The sequence below is a fragment of the Anarhichas minor genome, unplaced genomic scaffold (genome assembly GCF_050575085.1).
Source record: "Anarhichas minor isolate MPS153535 unplaced genomic scaffold, ASM5057508v1 ptg000043l, whole genome shotgun sequence".
Lineage (NCBI taxonomy): Eukaryota > Metazoa > Chordata > Actinopteri > Perciformes > Anarhichadidae > Anarhichas > Anarhichas minor.
Window position 1 is genome coordinate 1996822 of NW_027466489.1, and position 20964 is coordinate 2017785.

Below are 20964 nucleotides of genomic sequence, written 5' to 3' on the forward strand. Positions count from 1 at the left end.
TCTGCGTCATTTCTCTGAACTCACCTTGACTCTTTGTCAGACATGCTTTTAGAAGAGGCCACAGTCCTTCAGGTTGTTCTTGATGATGACGTCAGTGACAGCGTCGAACACAAACTGCACGTTCTTGGTGTCGGTGGCGCAGGTGAAGTGGGTGTAGATTTCCTTGGTGTCCTTCTTCTTGTTCAGGTCCTCGAATTTGGTCTGGATGTAAGCCTGGGCCTCCTCGTACTTGTTAGGTCCTGAGGGAGAGAGAGTGTTTGGAGAGCTTGAGTCTGCCGAGTTGCTTAAAGTGTCACGTTTTCATAAGACACTCATGTACAACCATCATATCTCACAGAGAGTAGATTTGTTTTTCTAAAGATCAACTACCGACACTGCTGTTCTGGAATCATCTCCAGAATCCTTCAAAGACCCTTCTCAATGTCTAGATAAAAGATAGTGTCTGCTCAAAACAACATTATGTCTTTGCTTAATTTATATACTCTGAAACAAAATGTTAACAATCGTATCATCAGTTATACTATAACTATATTGAGGTTACTTTCTATTATCTTACATTCTCACACAAAATACTGTAATCATGTTTTTTTTGTGTTGTACAAAACAACATCAGTAAATATAGTCGCAAATAAAGAAATAAGTAAAAAAGTCAACAACCTTTTGGGGTTTTAAAGATTGTCGGGGAATAATTTTTCCAGACAAACTGATGATTATGTCTACGGCTTAAATATAATGGTAATATGTCAGAGGCACAAACTGGGGCGAGATTTTGCCTGGTTTTGATTCTGTTACAGGAACAAAGAAGTACAAGAAGTGGAAGTATCGCAACCTATTAACAGGATATTTGACTAGTTTTAAATAACTGAAAAACAAAAGGGAAGGTTTGTATTGAAACGTTCAGACTGTACCGTTGTACTCGGGGAAGCAGATGGTCAGAGGGCTGTGGGCGATCTTCTCCTCAAACAGGTCCTTCTTGTTGAGGAACAGGATGATGGACGTCTCAGTGAACCACTTGTTGTTGCAGATGGAGTCAAACAGCTTCATGCTCTCATGCATCCGGTTCTGGGTGGGACGGGCGCAAATGTGGAGATAAAGAGATTATAAGAGAGCACAAGTAGGGCACATAAAGGAAATTAGTTGACTGAAACCCAACCTCTCCTCACCATTGGGAACATCCTGGGAATGGGCTCTACTGCAAAACACATGCAAGGCTTTTGTTTATTGAAGGAGTGTAAGCTTAACTCACCATCTCCTCGTCCTCAGCCAGGACCAGGTCGTAAGCACTCATGGCTACACAGAAGATGATAGCTGTGACTCCCTCGAAGCAGTGGATCCACTTCTTCCTTTCTGACCGCTGGCCTCCAACATCAAACATCCTGCACACACACACACACACACACACACACACTCAGTATAAACAGGAGAATCAACACTTTTTCATGCTGACAAGCTTCAAGATCCCCGTCTCCCTGTCTATACACTGAATACATTTCTGTGTCCTCGTCTCTTCGGGGTGTTCTGCTGCACAGGCCTCGTCATTTTTCCTGGCATTTGTTGGCATTTTGGTTCAGTGCAGTTGCTGTGGCAACAGGCGGCCTAAAGGCAGGTTGAGAAACGGCGGCGGCAGGTTTTTTCACTAAGCTCCAACATGACTTATTCATGGAGATGGAGCGTACCTAGATGGATGAGAGAGAATGCTCATCTGGCCGGTGCCACGCTGAGGATTTTCTCCATCTTACACTGAGAGGAAGCTTTTGAGCTGGCAGCTGAAGGTGGAGTGTTATCATTCGTAGCATCGCAGAGAGACACATTTATTCTTCCTGCTCAGCAGTTTTCACTTTGCAGAATTTGGTTCATTACAGAAGAACTTTTGAGTCCCACGAAGGGCCGGCTTTACGCTGAGTCAGCAGAGCTCGTTATAACAGTGACACACTTAAGACTGTTTACCTCAACAGTGCGTTCATCTCCAGCAATGCTTACGCAAGCTGAATATGTCGCGGCAGCGCAGCAACAAAGAGGTGCTTGAGGTAAACATATGCTGGTTGGATTTGGTCCAACTGTCTTCCAAAGAGAAATAAAATAAATCAAGACATAAATATGAGACTTAAATATTCCAGACGGACACACACCGTTTTATTTCCACTGCCTTGTTAAAGCAGCAGTAGTGACTCATGTTTCCATCAGATATAAAAGATACGTGTTTGTAAGTGGGTTTATGTCGTTATCTCAATGGGGATTATATGTCAGAACACACAAACACAATGATGAAACATTTACATTGTAGAAATAAGAGAACTTCCGAGAAGCGTGGCTGAAAACCGTCATTCAAAGTAACAAACTGAAAGGCTAATAATGAGTTTGTATTCCTTCATTTCTTTATTGATATGCGTAATCGTGCTGTGGTAACTACTCCGGTACCCACATATGTATATTGCCGGCAAAATCTGTCATCGATGATCATTATTGTCAACAGCAGTTCATATTTTCACAAGATATGCATGTCTGACTGCTTTCTGATCAGGTTTTGAGTCTGTTATCATGATCTTCAATTAACACAGTGATGCACTGAGGACGTGTTGGAGATGAAACAGGGTTTCAATGCTCTCGTAACGACTTGTGTTATTACTGCAAAAATATTTCAGGCAACAGTTAGAACTATCCAAAAAAAAAATGCTTTGACATACTTCAGGTAGTGAGCTTGAGCCTAATCAAATAATTGCTGTCACCTGCTGCGCCTGAAGGCATCTCCGCCTCTCTGATCAGTTTAGTTACTACATGATGATCTAAAAAATAGACCTATTAAATACAATACATGTCCTTTGCTGTGTGAAATAGCTTTTTACTTCATGGAAGAATATTAGCAGAGGCGGTTGTTGAGTAAATTAGTAGGGTATAAATGAAATGTTGAGCTGCATAATATCCACCGATTTTCACCTCTAACAGCGTTTCACAAAACGAGCAGTTGAGTAAAAAAAAAAACTGTAAAAGGGGGATTCTTACTTGAAGTGCAGGTCCTTGAAGGTGAAATGCGTTTCCACAATGCCGGTGGTCTTCACTCGGGTCCGCAGCACATCTTGCTGTGTGGGGATGTAATCTGGCTTGCCTATCCTCTCCAGGTCATTTAGGTAGCTGATGGGAACACGGACATAAACAAGATAAAGTACATTTCTCATCTTACGGTCTAAGGGTTGTTTTTTCGAGGTTATACGTCTCATCTGTTTCTTCACACAGACATGAGAAGGACTCAAGGTGGCCCTCGAACAGCGCTCGTCTGTGTCGTCTCAGCACAGTCGGGTTCAAACTCAGTCATATTACATGAGCTGATGAGCTGTCACAGAACCACACAAGGCTGCTGCTTTACCTCCGCTCACTCCACCCCGTTTCATCTCACTTATGCACATTTATCTTAAGGAGTAATGAATCATTATCTCATATAATGTACATTTTGATTCATTGCAAATGTGTATAAGTTAAGGAAACATTTTCTGAAACTTTGTACCTGCTGACATTCTGAATGCCTTAAAAGAAAGCAACAGCTCCACTCTGTCTGGTATGTTGTCCGGGAGAACCAACCCACGCTATTGAATACAGAGATTGCAAAGAGGTACATCACATACTGCACTATCACAGCCAATCACAAAAATATGTTGTACGTAAACACAAAATCCTGCCGAGGGACACTGAGGTGCTAGTCTCTTCATATGCACAGACTTTTGTTTAAGTCGTCTGATAAAGTACGACAGCCGAGGCACGGCTCCTATAAACTCCTATTGTTTCTGCCCATCAATGTAATGCGTTGACATTCTGCTTTGTTTGACAATATTGTCTGCATATTTTGGTGTGTGTGTGTGTGTGTGTGTGTGTGTGTGTGTGTATAAACATAGCTAAATAAAGCAATCTGGCTTTTCAGGCCAGCATGCCTAAAACCTGATAAAAGCACTAAATACAAGACCACAGTCAACTTTATATTGCAACAATGGGAGACACACAATAAGCCAAATGTATTTTATGTAATTCTTTCAGCACAATATGCAACTACATAAAAAAAGAATAGGTTGTATAACAAAGTGTTGGTGCTGAATGTAATCCCCTGCCAGCCGGAGCCTGCGTGGAGATATTAGAGCCTCCGCACCACTACTTCATGCCACGTGCTTGACAGTCTAATCGCTATCCTCCTCCCCACAGACAGAGAGGTTTAGGCTGCTTTCGTAGTCCACACATCAGATATTGTAGCACTGCTTGATTTGGCTCAGGGTTTATAAGCCTTGAAGATTAATTGAATTTGGTCAGTTTACACTCTAATAAAAGAAAGTACTCCACTGCAGTGTGACAGAGAATCATCAATAACCAATCAATAATGGGTGTTTCATAAGATTTTACAATCACCACTTTTAGTCACTGAGTAAACAATTATCAGCGAACTGACGTGGAGCCATTATAGACTTCATATTGCTGCAGACACATAGCAGTTACAGTGGAAGGACTGACCATTTAATTTTTTCACATCCAGACGTGTGAAAAGGTCTTCATTCCTGAAATAATGGCTGATGGATCCATTAGTTTCAGAGTGCACAGTACATGTCCCCTTTCTATCAAACCAGTGAGCGAGAGAGAAGAGAGAGGTCTCTGTTAATGTGAGCTGTGCCATCGCTCTCTCTCTCTCTCTTTCTGTGTCTCTCGCTTCCTTTCTCTGGCTCTCAGCAGGTGCTCAGACATGGATTATGGTCTCGTACGAGACTCATTAGTCCTCTCGCACAGCAACCGACTCTCCCAGCGCTCTACGAAGTCACGATGAACCATCGTACACTGACCGCTCTCTCGGCCCGTTAGCGGTACGCTTCCAGGTCCCCTCGGCTTCAACAAGAGCAGCGAAGCAAAGATGGAGAAGTTCTGATTATAGCGGCCAACGCAAACAGAGAACAATATCACTCCCCCTGGAAGGTAAATACAGCCGTGACTGCAAAGCAATCATTTGTGAAAGACTTAACACTCCCCTGACATTTTACAGCACATTCTGGAGGTGTCCTGGTATTATTAAAGGCCTTTTGTATGAAACAGAAATCAGAGCAGTTAATTCCTGCTGCAGCTTGGTGGTGAACGAGGCTAAAGTTCTCCGTTTTCACTGGATTTCCATTTCAGAGCAGCAGTGCATCCCAGCAGGTCAGCGTGATAACCACCTCCCACCTTTTAACCAGCAGCCTTTCACAATGACCTCACCCTCTCCCTGTTATTATACTGGTGCATTATAACAACGCCTCCAAAAAAACTGAGTGCTCAGAAAGGAGCATCATTGAGGTAATTAAGATAATTAAGACCCGCGGAGCGAGAGGCTGAGGTTGCCGTGTTGTTGCGGATTAGCCACCGGTTAAACCAAAAAGTAATGCCTTCACCATTAATAACTGCAGCTGCTCTCTACGGGGCCCTTCTCCGCAGCCTGTGCTGTGACACTGAGATTATTAACAAAATGAGAAATGATCAAATAGAATCCAGCAGAGAAAAATGTTGAACTACTAAAGCAGACAAGAGGAGGAGTAGTAGTGCTGGTCGTAATGAATCTGGTCACCGAGGTTTTCTGTGCACAATAAAGGTCATTGTATTTTGAAACCCGATGCTAGATAAATTAGCTTTGATGTTATTTGATGTTATTAATGCACTCACTAAGCCGCGGAGTCATTGAGCTGGTACTCTCTGGCCCGTGTGAAGCAGCTCTGGACGCCGCCGTCAGCCCACAGTCGTTGGATGACGTTGGACAGATCTTCTGGCAGGATGCCCTGCTCCTCTGCTGCTGCTGACAGGGCAAACAGCTGGCGGGCATCGTCCTGACAAGAAAAGACGAAAAACATTAGATAGAAAGAAATATGAACGTATATTAACCCTAATTATATTTCTAAAATGGGCAAAGCTGATAAGTTAGACATGCATAGCTTTATTTAGGACTTTCATTTCATATGGTTAGTATTCCACTCATCTCTTGCAAGGCATATTTAATAATACCATGTATATAGTGTGGTTCTCAATACTGAGCTCCATGGCTAACTCAGGCTTTTTGGAAAGTAACACGCAATACCAAGGAAAACAAGTATAAAGCACAAAAGCACAGATTCATTGGGCTGGTTGTTTTCTGCATTAACTTGCCTGGCAAACAGTAATCAGATATGGTAAGTGGTTTTCAGCACGCTGATGTGCCAAATTACAAGCTATAGCTTGCTTGTGTCGTGGGTATCTAGTTAAAAACACCTGTCTCAATCTGCTTTACTTAGAAATTGCAGATAAGAGCTACAACCACTGGAAAACGTTGCACGGTGTAATTTGAAGTTCCTGCAGTCAGACTTGACACGGCTTATGAATAACTGTAAACTTTCTCGACCAATCAGTCCGCGCGAAAGGGAAGTGAAGAAATGGAGTAAAGTAAACCACAGAGTGAGGAATAGTATGAATCCATCATTGGCACTGGGCCATCATACAGCCATCTGCCATCACACTGTGCATTGTAAGGAATCCACCTATCAAGGTACAGTGGCATGGAAAAACAGACGCATCCAATGGTAGGTTTACTTGCCTTGATTACTCTGAGACACCCATGATAGGTAAGCAAGAAGTTCACTAAAACAAACTTAGTTTATACTCTCTAGGAGCACGAGAAGGGAATCGTCCACAGCTTAGGTCACCTTCATTGCACCACTGTGACCCGTTGTGTTTGACACTGGCTAAGGGCTAGACAGCAGACATGTATTAGTTAACCATTGTCTGACCCTCCGCTGTATCTCAGCTGTAGGTCACAGTAAGTAAGCAGCCCTTTGCTTTGTACCACGTGGAAGTAATCAAAATCCTGCGACAAACACAAGCAGTTTTAAATGGACGTCGGATGAACAGAATGCAGAATACCACGGCTTTGCATTTTTCTGTACTCTTTCACGTCTTTTGTTTGCTCCTGTTGTGCCCCCATATGTGTTGACGAGTTTAGCTTTGTAGAGTCCAAATCAATATTCCCCCAAGGGACATAAAGTATATATATATATATATATATATATATATATATATATATATATATATATATATATATATATATATATATATAAAAAATCTAATCCTACACTCTTCCTCACCAACCCAAATAATAGAGCTTTAGGAAACCGGAAATAGTCTGATGATACAGTCATAAAAAATGTCTGCAACTTCTGATGTGAAAGCAGTTGACAGCGGGTCATGGAAGAACTGATAGACATTTGTTAAACGTGACATATCTGGATAGTTGCTTGCCGTATGCACTGAATCAACTACTAGTTGGTTACCAATAGTTTGTAGCAATTGATATGTTTGTCAAACAATAAAAGCAGCTTGTTCTCTGTAAAAATAAAGAGATCAGACGAACCAGTTCAGTCACACACAGATTGTTTCAGAATATTGCTGAATGCTGAACTCTGGCTGTGAGGCAAATATTGTCTTTTTTTATTTGAAATCTGTGAAATGTTCCAGGATACTCAAATAACTCTGTATGCCTTTGCAGTGGGGGGGGGGGGGGGGAGGTGTTTCTCAAATAAACTAACTCACACAGTCCAGCAGAACTTGTCATGCAGAGCTATAGCTACCTTGGCAGAGCCAATCCTGAAAATATACCAGGTGGTCAAAAAGCTCTTTCCACATAAAAACCATGTTTATCCAACTGCTCTGCAATGAAGGTCGACAGGGAGAGGGACATTTGGAGAGAACAAAGGTATCAAAGATGTACATGCAGTAAAGAGTATTATCATTAGATTCAAATGATCTGTGAGAATAGGATGTATGAATCACATTTATGAGATAACGGGTCTGTATAAAAAGTAATTTTCTCTTCTCATGAGTAATGCCTGAATTTTACTTCTGTCATCCTATCTCCCTGTGTGTGGACGATTTATTGTTTCAGCAGCGCACACACACACACACACACACACACACACACACACACACACACACACACACACACACACACACACACACACACACACACACACACACACACACACACACACACACACACACACACACACACACACACGTCCATCTTGAGCATCCGCTACCCAGAGTTGATTTCCAAAGAGAGACGGTCACATTGCACTCTTGAGCTGCCTCAAATCCTCAAGGCTATATGGGCTGTTAGGACGGCGGCAGAGTGCAGGCTTTGATGGCGATTAGTAGAGATGATATCACTGAGCTGAGTGCCGGGATATTACACTATACTTAATCAGGTTCCCAGAACCTCCTTTACCTCCTTTAACATGGGAACAATATGGCACTTAAAGCTGCTGTATGGCTGTATCTGGAATATTGTTTAAGTAAGCTAATATACTTTAAATTAATCCAAAAAAGGCACATTGGTTGGAGATGGTCAGTAGCAGTTCTAGTCTCTCGAGTTACGCAAGCAGACACACAATCTTCGTTCTACAACAACACTGCCGTCTCGCTGTATTTCAAAAAGCATGTCACTTCCGTCTCGCTGCTGCAGAAGGTGACGGCATTCAATAAGTTACCAGTCTCAGTGTCGGATACCTACCGCTCTAGTAGCTTCCTCATAGTCGATCTTCAGGTTGGCCATGGCTTTGATGATGGCCATAATGGACTGGATTGTGTTGCTGTAGACAACGGCTCTGTACTGCTTGCACTCATCTTCTGAGTATCCATCCTCGTGGATAATCCTGAGAACAGAGACCAGAGGAAGTGGGGGGGGAGGGGGGGGAGCAAGAGAAGAAAGAAAGATTAGTATGTAGTTTAATGAGATGACAATGTCACAATGAAACACTATAAGGACGTTAATACTTATGGTTACTTGCATATAATGGTGTAAAATATTGACTAGACTTTTCCCCAAGATCTTGCAAAACATCTCATCTCATTATGAAAAAGTTGTCCATTATTTGTTACAAATAAACCTAATTAAAAAGTGTAAATTGAATTGATATTTCATTAGATCCATCAGAAATGCCTTCGTCCTCCATGTACGAGATCACAAATACTGCTAGTTTGGGGTACTGGAGAAATTCAGATGTTTTTGTATCTCTCAGCGAGAGGACACTAGAACAAATATTGACTTGCTTTTGGAGCTGTGGACAGAGATGGAGAGAAAGAGGCATGGGGCTGTGAAAGCATGGGGCTGACACAGAGACCGCTGGGCAGGAAACCAAACACAACCATCTCCCTCGGCCCGTCACGGCCCAGAGACAAGAGTCGTGCACACAGCCAGGGTGCTCATTGGTTGTGTGATGAGCTGAATGGGACCTCATTAAAATGCAAGGGAGCCCCCTGTGCAACAGTGTGAGCTGCAGCCAAGAGCACTGAAAGCCTACAGTGTTTCCCCCACACCCAAACAATGCTTCCAATAATTCCATACAATCCTTTGATTGACTTGATTGTGAAGCACTTTGCAAACTTTATTTATTTTGTTTAATTTGTATTCCTAAGAATTCTATCGCAGTCTCACATTAGGTTGGCACATGTGGACAAGGTGTAGCTGGACACAAAGTGTGACATTGTGCCGTCTACACCTGAACACTTTAAATGTAGATTTCACTTATCTGATTGTATGTAGAGTCATTAATCTGCATTATATAACAGCACACTCACAAATCATGCTGACATTTCGAACAATACCTAAATATTGGCAGTTTTAGAGCCGTGTAAAAAGGATGAACTGCACAACACTTCCTGTGAGTAATACTCTGGAAACCACTTCTAGGAAAACAGTACAAGACATTTTATATAACGCAAGATTAGATGTAATGTAGATGTAAAAACTAAACTTTGTGTTGATGAAGATGGTCGTGGCTACATGTTGGACATGCTGGGGTCTAGACTAGGGGTGTCAAACTCATCTTTGTTCATGGGCCATATAACAGCCAATCAGCAGAGGGCCTACTACTCTTATTAGAACAGCGCAACCCCCGGTGGACAATGAGGAAGAGCAATGTATTTAATTGAAAATGAAATGAATGACTTCATACTTTGAAAAGTTATCCAGTGGGCCGGATTGGACTCTCTGGCGGGCCAGTTCTGGCCCTCGGGCCGTATGTTTGACACCCCAAAGATCTAAGAAAGACGAATTTTGCCATCCGATTTTACTATAACATGTTGAGGATGTTTAATTTCTCCTTCGCACTGAATCAGACGAACTGAACTGAAAACTTGCCCATTGTAGTCATATTGTATAGACTTTGTAAACTGCTTCCTTCTCATTTAAATATTTAATTGATGCCGTGTTAAAAATAACGTGCAAGCATAGCGTCAACCAGGGGTACATTTTCAGTAGAATACAGTAGATTAAATTGATACATCCCATCATTAATGCTGTCACATCCTGTGGCGGTCACATTTTTGTAAGCATAATTATCCTTTTTGTCACATCTAAGACTAGAGTCAACCCAAGGGATTCTTTCTTCTCAAGAACTCCTAAACCAGATTAAAAGACCATCATTAGTACAGCAGTTTCCTGTGACTCACAGAAGCATAATGCATCCTTTTGTCAGAATTATGAATAGAAAAATCCCACACATAGTATCTCTGAAATGTATTGTTTTCCATCTTACAAAAAAACACAACCATGGAAAATCTTTCCTCTTAAAAGAGTCTAGTGTGGACTGTTCGTTCTATTTTCAGGTAGCCAAAATAATTCACTTGTACTCCTCTATGTGTGACGAGACGACAGTGGTGTCGTGCTAAAGGGCTCGATAGACCTTTTCACGACAGTCATTTTGACATGCCATATCCAGATCCAGGGCCCGAATACTGTCTATGAATCATTCATGTCATTCATTTATTGTGCTTTTCTTGCTGTGGCACATCAAAATGGAAAATAAATCTTTACAAGTGGGTTCCAGCAACCTCAGCGAGTGGATTAAAACATGTTAAAAATCCAAAAATGTGTACAGAAAATATAACTGGGTCATTTGGAGACGCTTGTTTTGTTTGTGTTATACATGTGTACATGTATAGGGGGGGTGCACTGTTGTTGATGATGTATCAAAAGAAAAAGCATCAAGCGTGTAGGTGTTCACTGATGTGTACATGTGAGAGGATTTTTGGGAACAGCGTCTCTTAGAGATTTATCAAATTGCTTCAGTGTAGCACCACTAAATAGGGAGACTAACGTTGAGTCATCGGCTGTGGAAATGCACATTTAGCACCAGCTTCTCAACCCTTGTTTTAAGGACACGTAGGGAGTGTTTCAGAGAGACTGATAAGAGCGAACCTTCAAAGACAGAAAGGCAGCCGTGGAATTTATGCTTCACAACACAGTAATCGGAGATTAGGCTATACAGACGGCAACAACATGCTAGACTGGAATTCCTACCCTGCCAGTTGTCGCTGGCCATGTCAGCTTGAACATATTCAGCCGTTTCTTTAATTGCCAAACTGGAAACTTTTAGAATTATTGATTATAAAACATCCTCCCACAGTGAGTTTTAAGTGGCTCACTTTATCTTCATGTAGCAAGCTATTATGGTCTTCTTTGCATGATTTTTGTTTGATAAACATCCTTTGAGAAACCTTACGGACGGAAGCAAAAACAATCAGGAAATCTTCAGACGCTGGTTAATCATGACATGACTCACTGCCTGTCAACCTCTCAAATGTTGGGTACTTGTATAACTATTTCTGCTCATCGTTGTAAACGAGAAATAAAACGAATCATAATTCACCAAATGCATGTTCAATTTCTTGGCTTGAATTGTTACATACTTGGGTTTGTATTTCAGCGTTGAGAAGCATTGGAAATCATATTTCGTACGACCTGAATAATGTTGCCTGTCCTACCAAAGCCTTGTCAGATCAGTGCAGCAGCAATGGTGGGCTTTCTTTTCCAGTGTCATTCTGAATTGCACACTTGCAAAAACATGACCGGGAACACATTGAATTAGCTGGTACCCAACAGATACCAAGATGAACCCTGGTATCTGCTGTGTAGATTAGTACAAATTTCAGAAGACATCTGTATTCTGTGACTGGACTCCCCAATCGATTTGGCCAATCACTTAACAACCGCTTCTCTCCTCCTTAATGCTGGTGATAAGTGTTCATGGTGCAAAGCCTGTTAATGGCCTATTTCAGGCCTGTTGGCTCTGAGCCGAGCAGTGCCAAGCTACCTGGGCCAAACTCTATTCGTTACTCATCGTATCAGCTAGCTAAAAGATTGCATTTATCAGAGGGGGGACATCCCTGTATACAATGTCAGCTGCAGCGCAAAGGAGGATATAGCTTGTGTGTGTGTGTGTGTGTGTGTGTGTGTGTGTGTGTGTGTGTGTTTCCTAATAGAAACGATGCCATTCGGCACCTGCTTTACTTGAATTTAAATCATAAATATTCATATTTTGAAAGTGAAATTAGTTGCATCTTTTATAGTTGAAATGTGCACAGTGACCACTCAGAGCTGCCGGCTGATCTTACTGATGTGGCCCACAGAGACGAGAACCCTCCCACATATGGACTCATGCTTTCTGCTTTCCTCAGATTATCTGGTCTCACTCTGGATTTTCAGTTAAACAACAACAACAAAAAACACGTTACATGCCAATAATATAAAGCTTGTGACAGGTCTCGACAATTTTACTTGAGTTTAACAACCAAGAGTTTTCAATCAAATTATTGTACATGGGGTTTCTAACCGGTCTACATTAGACCTTTCTCTTGTGCTATCGCAGCAAAAACGTGTCTTACCTCACACAGGCTGTATGTTGATGTATTTGATTATAACCGAGTGTATCAAGTCAGACACTAGGATCCCACATTAGTCAAATTAAGCACAACTTTTAAGCAAACCATTGGTAAAAGAATATGCAAATGAATTAGCGATTCCATCTACTACTGTACACCATGTATTAATGTGTCAGAGATGATGGGAGGAAAAGCAAAACAAAGAGCAGTCACTCACTTCATCTGCTTCACAATGGTGCTCTTCCCCGACTCTCCAGCACCTGCAGAGAGAACAAAAACAGGCAAAAGGTTAAAAATACACTCCCGTTGGCTGAGAAATGTAAACAGGCAGCCAGCGAGGCCGCCTCACATCTGGACCCTGGTCTTGCTCCCCTCCCTTTACCTCCCAGTCCTGCCTGCAGCTCGCCAAGAGATCTCAGTTCTCATTTTCATCCTGGACAGACCTCCTGCTCTCTCTTACTGTACAGGGATTCTGCTCCTTCAGTTCTATCTGTAGTCTGAAGTCAAATGGCAACACAGAGCTCTCTCAACCTCGAAAAGGAACAAAAACCAACTGCCATCATACTCCCCTCTTCTTATTACGCCGCCTTATTATTGTTAACATTTTGATGCGAACATCTTGCACTGACAGGATATGGGCTTTTCTTATCCACTGCTATGTTTATTCTAATAGCCTGAGGCCAGAGAGAGCGCATCTGCCACAAGAAATCTAACACTACACACACACACACACACACACACACACACACACACACCCAGGGGTGACTGTCAGTGCACTTTCCATTCGTACTCGCCTGGGGTCTTTCTGGGATGACCCTCAAAATACACTACTACGCAGCATGCACAGCGAGGCCTCTGGGTAGGAATGGGCAAAGATAGTTTCATGGACAGCTGTCAGCTCCGACTCCTTCGTGGTATAAGAGCTCAGACTGGCTGATAAGAGCGCAACGTGTGGTTTGCCTCGAAATAAAGACAGTTTATACAAATGTCTAACGGTATGGCTGTGTATCAAGGCCGAACAAATGTGACCAAAAATGTAACAAAACAAAGGGTCTGGGTGGCTGATTTTACATCCACCTCATGCTTCTGAAGTGCCGACCGTCCCCACCAAGCAGTTTACAAATCACAGTGTCCATCTGCTGTACAGTCTGTGGGCGATATTGTTAAGCAGAAGGAAAAGCGAGAAAAGAAACGCTCTCTCTCCCTCTCTGGCTCACTGAATACCTTGAAATCAAAACTGTAAACAGATTCCCTAATGAAAGAAAAAGTGAAAATGCAGTGGAAAGTGGAAATGCACACTGCATGGAAATGCACACTGCTCATTTCCACTAAGATTCAGTGGAAATGAGCAGTGTGCATTCCATATAAATCCAGCTGTAGATGGAATACTTTGCCGTGAATAAATCACATGTGCCACTACAGGCTTTGTTTGATTTAAACTGGTTAAAACCACAATATTGGTTTAAAGCCAAAAGGCCATCAAAACAGTCGTCTGACAAAACTCCACACACTAAATCTATTAGGTTTAAGCACTAATATGGCAAACTAATCATTTTGTAATTTTGCACAACACAGCAAGACAAACAAAACAGAGTTTGTTCCTGGAGCCTCTGTGGCTCAGAGGTAGATATGAGAGTCTGGAGATAAACTGCCAGAACATACTCTCTAGACCTGTGATTTCATAAAGCTGACTGACCAGGGCCGAGCTAGCGGGCATTTCTCTCATCTAACACACACACACACACACACACGTAGTAAACATGCCCTTTGGAGTTTGTCCAGTGAACCTGAAGCTGCTAACAGTTAAGAGACGAGTGGTGAAGTTTGCTGCCACTGCCGCTTTGGTTTGCAAATAGGTAGCAGCTCTCTTTATTGTAGAATACAAATACACTTAAGCTCTTGGTAGACTTTGAATATTCTCAATTTGAAAGCCTTCGCATGTGGAATACGTCTGAAGTTCAAATGAAATAACTGTAAAGTACAGTCTGTTCCTCATTACACACGTCAGTAACTTAAATGTGAGAGTGACAAAACTCTAAAAATGTAACGGACAGAACAATGGATCGGAGTATTGAGTGGGGTTTTACGTACACCCCCAAAAAGATGAACAATGCATTGCTGCTACAGTAATCCTTGTAGCGAGCACAATGTACTGTACACAGACATTTATGCAGAGGCCAGTGACATCTTGCACTGCACCGTTTCACTTTAAGGTTGCATTGTTGCTAGCTGGCGGTAAAAGGCTGCCAACAACTGTACGAGCGCTTGGACTCTAATAAGATGGTTTGCAGAATTCCTACAGGACTGGACACACTTCTTTTCTACTAATCAACCCTTAACTGGATGGAACACACACATTTAGCTGTGGGACTACTGAGGACACTGTCACTGATGTGATACCTGTGCAATCTCTGTCAAGATTGGGCAACAAGCATGTTTGTTGCTGGTGGTTCTGTGGGGAGAACTCGGGGCCTGATGACAGTTGGACTCATCCCACTGATCCTGTCGCTATTACACAACACCCTCTGCCTGATCTGTGGCTAATGTTGCATTAGCACCATCGCTCCCTTTGGACCGTGGAGGCTCAGGACTGCAGCTGCATGCAAACACACACACACACAGCCACACACACACCATTTTCGCATGCCCTATTGATACTAGTACGTTTCAAAGAGTGTTTGGAAGAAATTGAATGACTCAGCGCTGAAGAAGCACGGCTTCTCTCTCCAGTAAGCTTTAACCTCCTACCGGTGGCCTTGGTGAGTGAATAGTCATCGTCAAGTCTCACACAGTGCCAAAGTAGAAGAAACCAAAAGGTAGACTTTGCTTTCAGTACGAACAGCGCACAAATAAAATCAACACTTAACCACTAAACTTAAACTTGATCTGACCTAAAATATAACTGAACAGACCTGTAGCCCATCCCTTCATAAATCAAACTGGACTGACATGAAGATGAAGATGAGAAGCACATTGATGCGTTGAACTAAACAGTTTGACCAAGACACAGAGGAATCAAGACTGTTTGTGCAGCGCAGGGGATGAAGAAACGTTGAGTCTGTAGGAAAATAAATAAAGTCCACTGCCTAGCAACTGGGCAACACGTACGCCAGTTGTGGTCGTCTTTGAGTCATGGGAGAGAATGGGGAGAAAAAACAGGCAGAGGCGGAAAAATAGAGGAGAGACAGTTCAGTCCTCAATTTAACTTGAATGAGAGTCGTAAGCTTCTATATGTCTATCACAATTCCTTTACCCTCACTAATAAAATACAAAAGATGATGAAAATGGATAAAAAGGAGGACAAATGTTAGTGTGTGCATGCTTACGTATCGTCTCTCTGCCTGTGCTTTGGGAAGAAGGGGGTATTAGCATGAAAATATGCATAACTAGGATAAATCAGCGGGGAATTTGTAAATCTCCCAGCAGGACTCAGGAAATTGCCTGATTACAGATGGGTTCCAATGTGACTGGCAGACAGGCAGTGCCAAACAGGGAGACGGGTACCGGGGGAGCCCACAGGATTACCGGGGCTCCAGCTGCCGTGGGACAGAGCTTGACCCGTGATGGATGGACTGTATTCACAGGTGGAGGCGTCATTAACAGAGACACAACCAGGTCACATGACAGTCCCGGTAAGAGGATGGTCCTGTATGGATGCATTCCATCGGCACATACAAACAGAAACTGTTTTAATCAAGTCCCAGGTGGTACAATAAGTACACCTGTTCCCTCTGTTTGGAGATGAGCAGGTACAGAAGCTGCTGGGGATGAAATACTATTCTGATTATTATACCAGGGGGGATCTGCCAGCTCCCACTGTGCAAACAGGTGGTTTTGGAGAATCTTGTCCCTTTGCCTACAGATTCTACGTGAAGAATCTCTTTACAGAGATTCGGGGAAAAGTGATAATAATGAAGTGGCACACAGCACTACCACCTGTCATCACCCACAGAGTAGAACGTCCCTGATGTGGTCCAGTCTTCTACCTGTGCGTCATCAGACATGAAGCCTTGGTGATTGTAGGTCTTTAGGTGTCATATCCTCAAAAGTGAGCAGTGGCCATTAGCCCGAAGGAGCAGAAAGGAAGCAGAAACCACCTGAACATGTGCTGAGGGCTGGGGAACGGGGACAGCAAGTTGGTTCTGTTTAACTGTGAAACCTAAGTCCAAATAAGGAATTTCGGTTTTCTTTTTGCAGAAATATGATGCGAGAGAAGAACTGACAAAGCTTTTATCGACTCCCACATTTGACTAGTGATGATACTCGTGGAGAGGAAGAAGTGTGCCAGCCAGCTCTTCTGTGAGAAAACTCTGGCACGCTCGCACCATCTCCGGCGTTTCGTTATTCAGTGAAGCATGATGAAACTGACAAGTCCGGACATAAAGGGAGGAAGGAGTGAAGGGCAGTGCACTGGTACGCCCACTGTTCTGTGTCAAGACTGAGGATAAACAGCTTAAACTAATCAACTTGTTTCTTCATCTTCCAGCAGTGCCAGCATGTGTTGCATCAGCATCACGCAGCGACAGCCTTATCAAGTTTAAAATGTTACCGGTTTCAAAAAGGTCTACCTCCTAATGGTACGTTGCTCAGAGTGAATAAATGTGCATGTGTTTGGAGCAAGTGTGCAGCATCCTGGTGGGACTGGGAGCAGGACACAAAGGAAGCAGTGTGAACCCCTGCTAGCTGAGAACACAGCCCCGCTGTTGATGTTTAGGCCTGGACCGTCCAACACAGCTCAACGCAAGCTACTCACACAAGCTCCGCCTCCTATCAGTCAGCATGACAAACTGCCTTCGACAGCCACAGCAAACCGTTTCATGGCCGCGAGCAAGAGAAAAGGCTCGAGGGTGACGTGACTGAAGAAGTTAAGTCTCCCTGCTGATGAGAGGAACACGTGTTCAACTGTGACTCGCTTTCAGACAAACAGAAATAAAGACTTGTGGTTTGTGAACCCCCAGATTTCCTCACAGCTTTAGAAAAAACAACAATACCAGGGGATGTCTCTTTAAAGCCTCATTTCTGATATTGAATTTCTAATGTTGCAGATAAAATTGAAAAATGACAGTTGGTGTTTTGATTAGGGAAAGGGAAGTTTATTAATTCTATTGTGTATTACAAAAGACACATTTTAATCAGCTGAAGAAGATGTGCACACAATAGGAAAGTATTAAGGTGCATTTTTCATTTAGACTTGTTCTCTCTTCCTAAAGCAAGCGCTCAGTAATAGTTCGGCCTAAAGAGAATTACAACGGCCCCAACCAAACACCACTACGATATAATAAAATCCAATTGAACCATTCTTCTGGAAGTCAATAGTCCCACTTTGCACAAAACGGCATGTAATATTGTGAGCACATTCTGTAGGAGTGGGTTGTTTGATACTGCTCCTCCAGTATGTTCATAAAGTCCACATTCAAATGTGCTTTTAGCTTCATAGACTGCCCTTGTGTAACCAGAAAATGTACTGAAAAATTAATAACGCGTCGGCTCTGATGTGTGAAAAATGAATGCTGCATGCTTTAATGAGACAATTAGTTGACTGACTCTTCTGCTGCCACTGTGAGTGTAGAGAACGTTCAGTAATAAACAAAGAGGAAGCTGAATGTAACAAGAGGCAGAGCACAAGGATACGTTCTTAAGTCGGGCTCATCCGTCCACCAGATCTATAATGGAATGGTCCTTCCTGTGCTCACTTCAGAGCAGATCTGCTGAATAAATCAATACCTGAACCCTCGGTGACAGGCTGACCCATGAATACCAAATCTGCACTCGCTTTTAAGCCCGACTCTGACGACATTAGAGGAAGACACTGGATGTCAGGTGGTTTTCAAATCAATATACACTTGGGGAAACTGAACGCTGTTTAGCATATTTTCCATGTGATTTCTCCTGCTTTTTTAGCATGCTGTGTGGTGGCAGTGCAGGCGAGGGTCGCTTCATTGTTAGACATTGCCTCTCATGAACTGCAGACTTTTCACAGTCTCCTCTCTCGCTCTCAGCACCCTGAGACTGGAATAAACACAACGGGAGGCTTGAATTACAACAATCTCCCCGTTAATATACAGCACACTAAGCATACAGGGGGAAAGTGATGAGGCAGCTAGTGTTTATGCCAAGATGAGAAAGTAAAGTGATGAAGGAAAGCAATGGGAATTCAAGGAAACAGAGGTAGAGAAGATGGGGACAGGGTTAAAGAGGGAAAAAACAACAACAATGAAACCGCTGAGTTGGCAAACTCCAGCCTGCAGCAGAATCCAGTGAGACAACACTACTCGCTGTACTAAACTTTCTGACACTCATCTCTTACGCAACAAAATAGGCTTCATCACTTGTCCATCTCCGCACTAGTTACTCTCCCTTTATTCTGTAATCTAATTAATATCAATTTCCATCATTTTTCAAACCCTCCCTCCCGCTGTTCTCGGACGCCTACACACCAGCCGCGAGGCGGCCCGACACCGCCTGTTCCTCTCTGCTACGTGTCGAGAGAAATGTGCCAATCCAGACTCGAGACCAGAGGCCCCTCTGAGAGACACATGTGCTACTTCCTATTCTCAGATCCAATCAAAGGAGGAAATGGAAGCAGCTTGTATAAATGCATGTACACTTAAGAACAGAAAATAAACACGCGCACACACACACACACACACAGAGACGGGCGTATCGGTCTGTTTGAAAGACAGGGACGGAGAGATGCAGTCTCCTTCAACAGATGGCCACCATGCCTCGGGCTAAGAGCGAGCCTGGACCGCGCGCCGACAACTGCTGCCAAAGAAGAGAGGGATGAGAAGCAAAGAAGACCAAATCTACTTCCTCTGTGTATATTGAGTGAATGTGAGGTTATTAGTCACAAAATAACCACTTCCTGAGCAATAAGATGGTGTAAAGATTAACCAATTCATATCAGAGAATTAGGAGGGGAGAGAAGAGGAGGAGGAAAGGAGACCGCCTTTAAATTTGTTAGAGATGGTGTAGAAAAAAAGAAAAACCACAAATAAGAGGTAAATTTAGTGAGGAAAATCCATACAATTAAAGTATCTAGTCTCTGTGTGATTCATAGTGTATATCTGTATCTGTATTGTTTTGGGATTGGATTGCAGAGCCATAGACGTGTAAAGGTTAGACTACAAATGCCTGACTACCAGCAATGCACCTTGTTAACCTTGAAGGAAAGGACGCTGCACAGACATCCTCCTTCCGTCAATACGAGACTGGAGCGCAGACGGTCGCTGAGAGAGGAAGCGCAAATATAAGAGGGGGGTAATAACACTCAAGTATTGTGTTGAAATGTGTCTGGCAAAAGTGCAGCTGATAACAAAGCATGCATGTTCTGACATGCTACTCTGGAGCAAGATGTCTGTCTCCTTATTCCCAGTGAGGGATGTGGAGAGACAATGAAGGAGTCAGCAGCTGGTTGTATGATAGACTGACAACTAGTAATCGTAGAGATTAATGACTTTCACCCGTCTGCAGGTGCTAATGTATCTTTATGGCCCATCACAGCTGATAAGGACCCAAATAACATGCAAAAATTATGTCAATCTTATTTTTCTAGTCAAAGATCAGCCGTAATGGCAAAAATCCTACATTACGTTCTTTATCTACGATTGTGACGAGAGTATCTTCAATAATGCAGCGTCGTGTGTCGGCAGTTTTGATGGGACAAAGAACCAGAGGAGACATAACATTTCTTTACACAGCTAAAAAAAAACATTCTCAACTCCCCTGGAAACAGTGTCTTCTTTAAAAGGTCTTTTCTACACATGCAGCACACAAAGAGAGACTTGTCAAGGTAATTAGGAAATGATATGTTTCCTTAATTGGATAGATTGAAAGCTGAACATAGAGCAGGTAATATATCTAAACCACCATATATCCTCCATCTGCAACAAACAGAGGGAGGAGAAAGTCAGCGGGGGTCAAGAAAAGCAAAGACGTTGATGGGAGACTGAGATGAGAGGGACAGCAGACCATTAATCGCAGCAGACAAGCAGAGAGGATCAACTGAGGAGAGTGAGAAGGTGAAGAGAGGAAGAGAGAGAGGTGGCCTTTAGAGTCCCTGAGAGGACGCTATGGATGGAGGTCTCCCTGTGAGGGGGCCAAAGTCACTGACGGGTTTTCGGCTGGAGCTGCCAATGATTGAAACAACCTTGAAATCCAGCACAAAAAAAAAAGAGTAGACAAGCGTACAAGTATCGAACGTAGAAACACTACGGAACAGGGAAGCTCCGATCAATCACGCACCAATCTGAGTCAGCTGACATTTATTACAAATGACTCAAT

At 42.9% G+C, this 20964-nt stretch overlaps 1 protein-coding gene across 1 annotated transcript in view; it reads right to left on the reverse strand.

The window, feature by feature from the left end:
- LOC142970401 (guanine nucleotide-binding protein G(i) subunit alpha-2-like) overlaps nucleotides 1-20964 on the reverse strand; it is a 44556-nt gene that overhangs the window by 995 nt on the left and 22597 nt on the right. The window contains exons 2-8 of the mRNA XM_076110604.1: nucleotides 12899-12941; nucleotides 8531-8672; nucleotides 5659-5819; nucleotides 3001-3129; nucleotides 1247-1376; nucleotides 909-1062; nucleotides 25-239 (exon numbers count right to left, since the gene is read on the reverse strand). Coding sequence (XP_075966719.1) covers nucleotides 49-239; nucleotides 909-1062; nucleotides 1247-1376; nucleotides 3001-3129; nucleotides 5659-5819; nucleotides 8531-8672; nucleotides 12899-12941 — 950 coding nt within the window. The 3' untranslated portion in view covers nucleotides 25-48. The remainder of the gene's footprint in view (nucleotides 1-24; nucleotides 240-908; nucleotides 1063-1246; nucleotides 1377-3000; nucleotides 3130-5658; nucleotides 5820-8530; nucleotides 8673-12898; nucleotides 12942-20964) is intronic.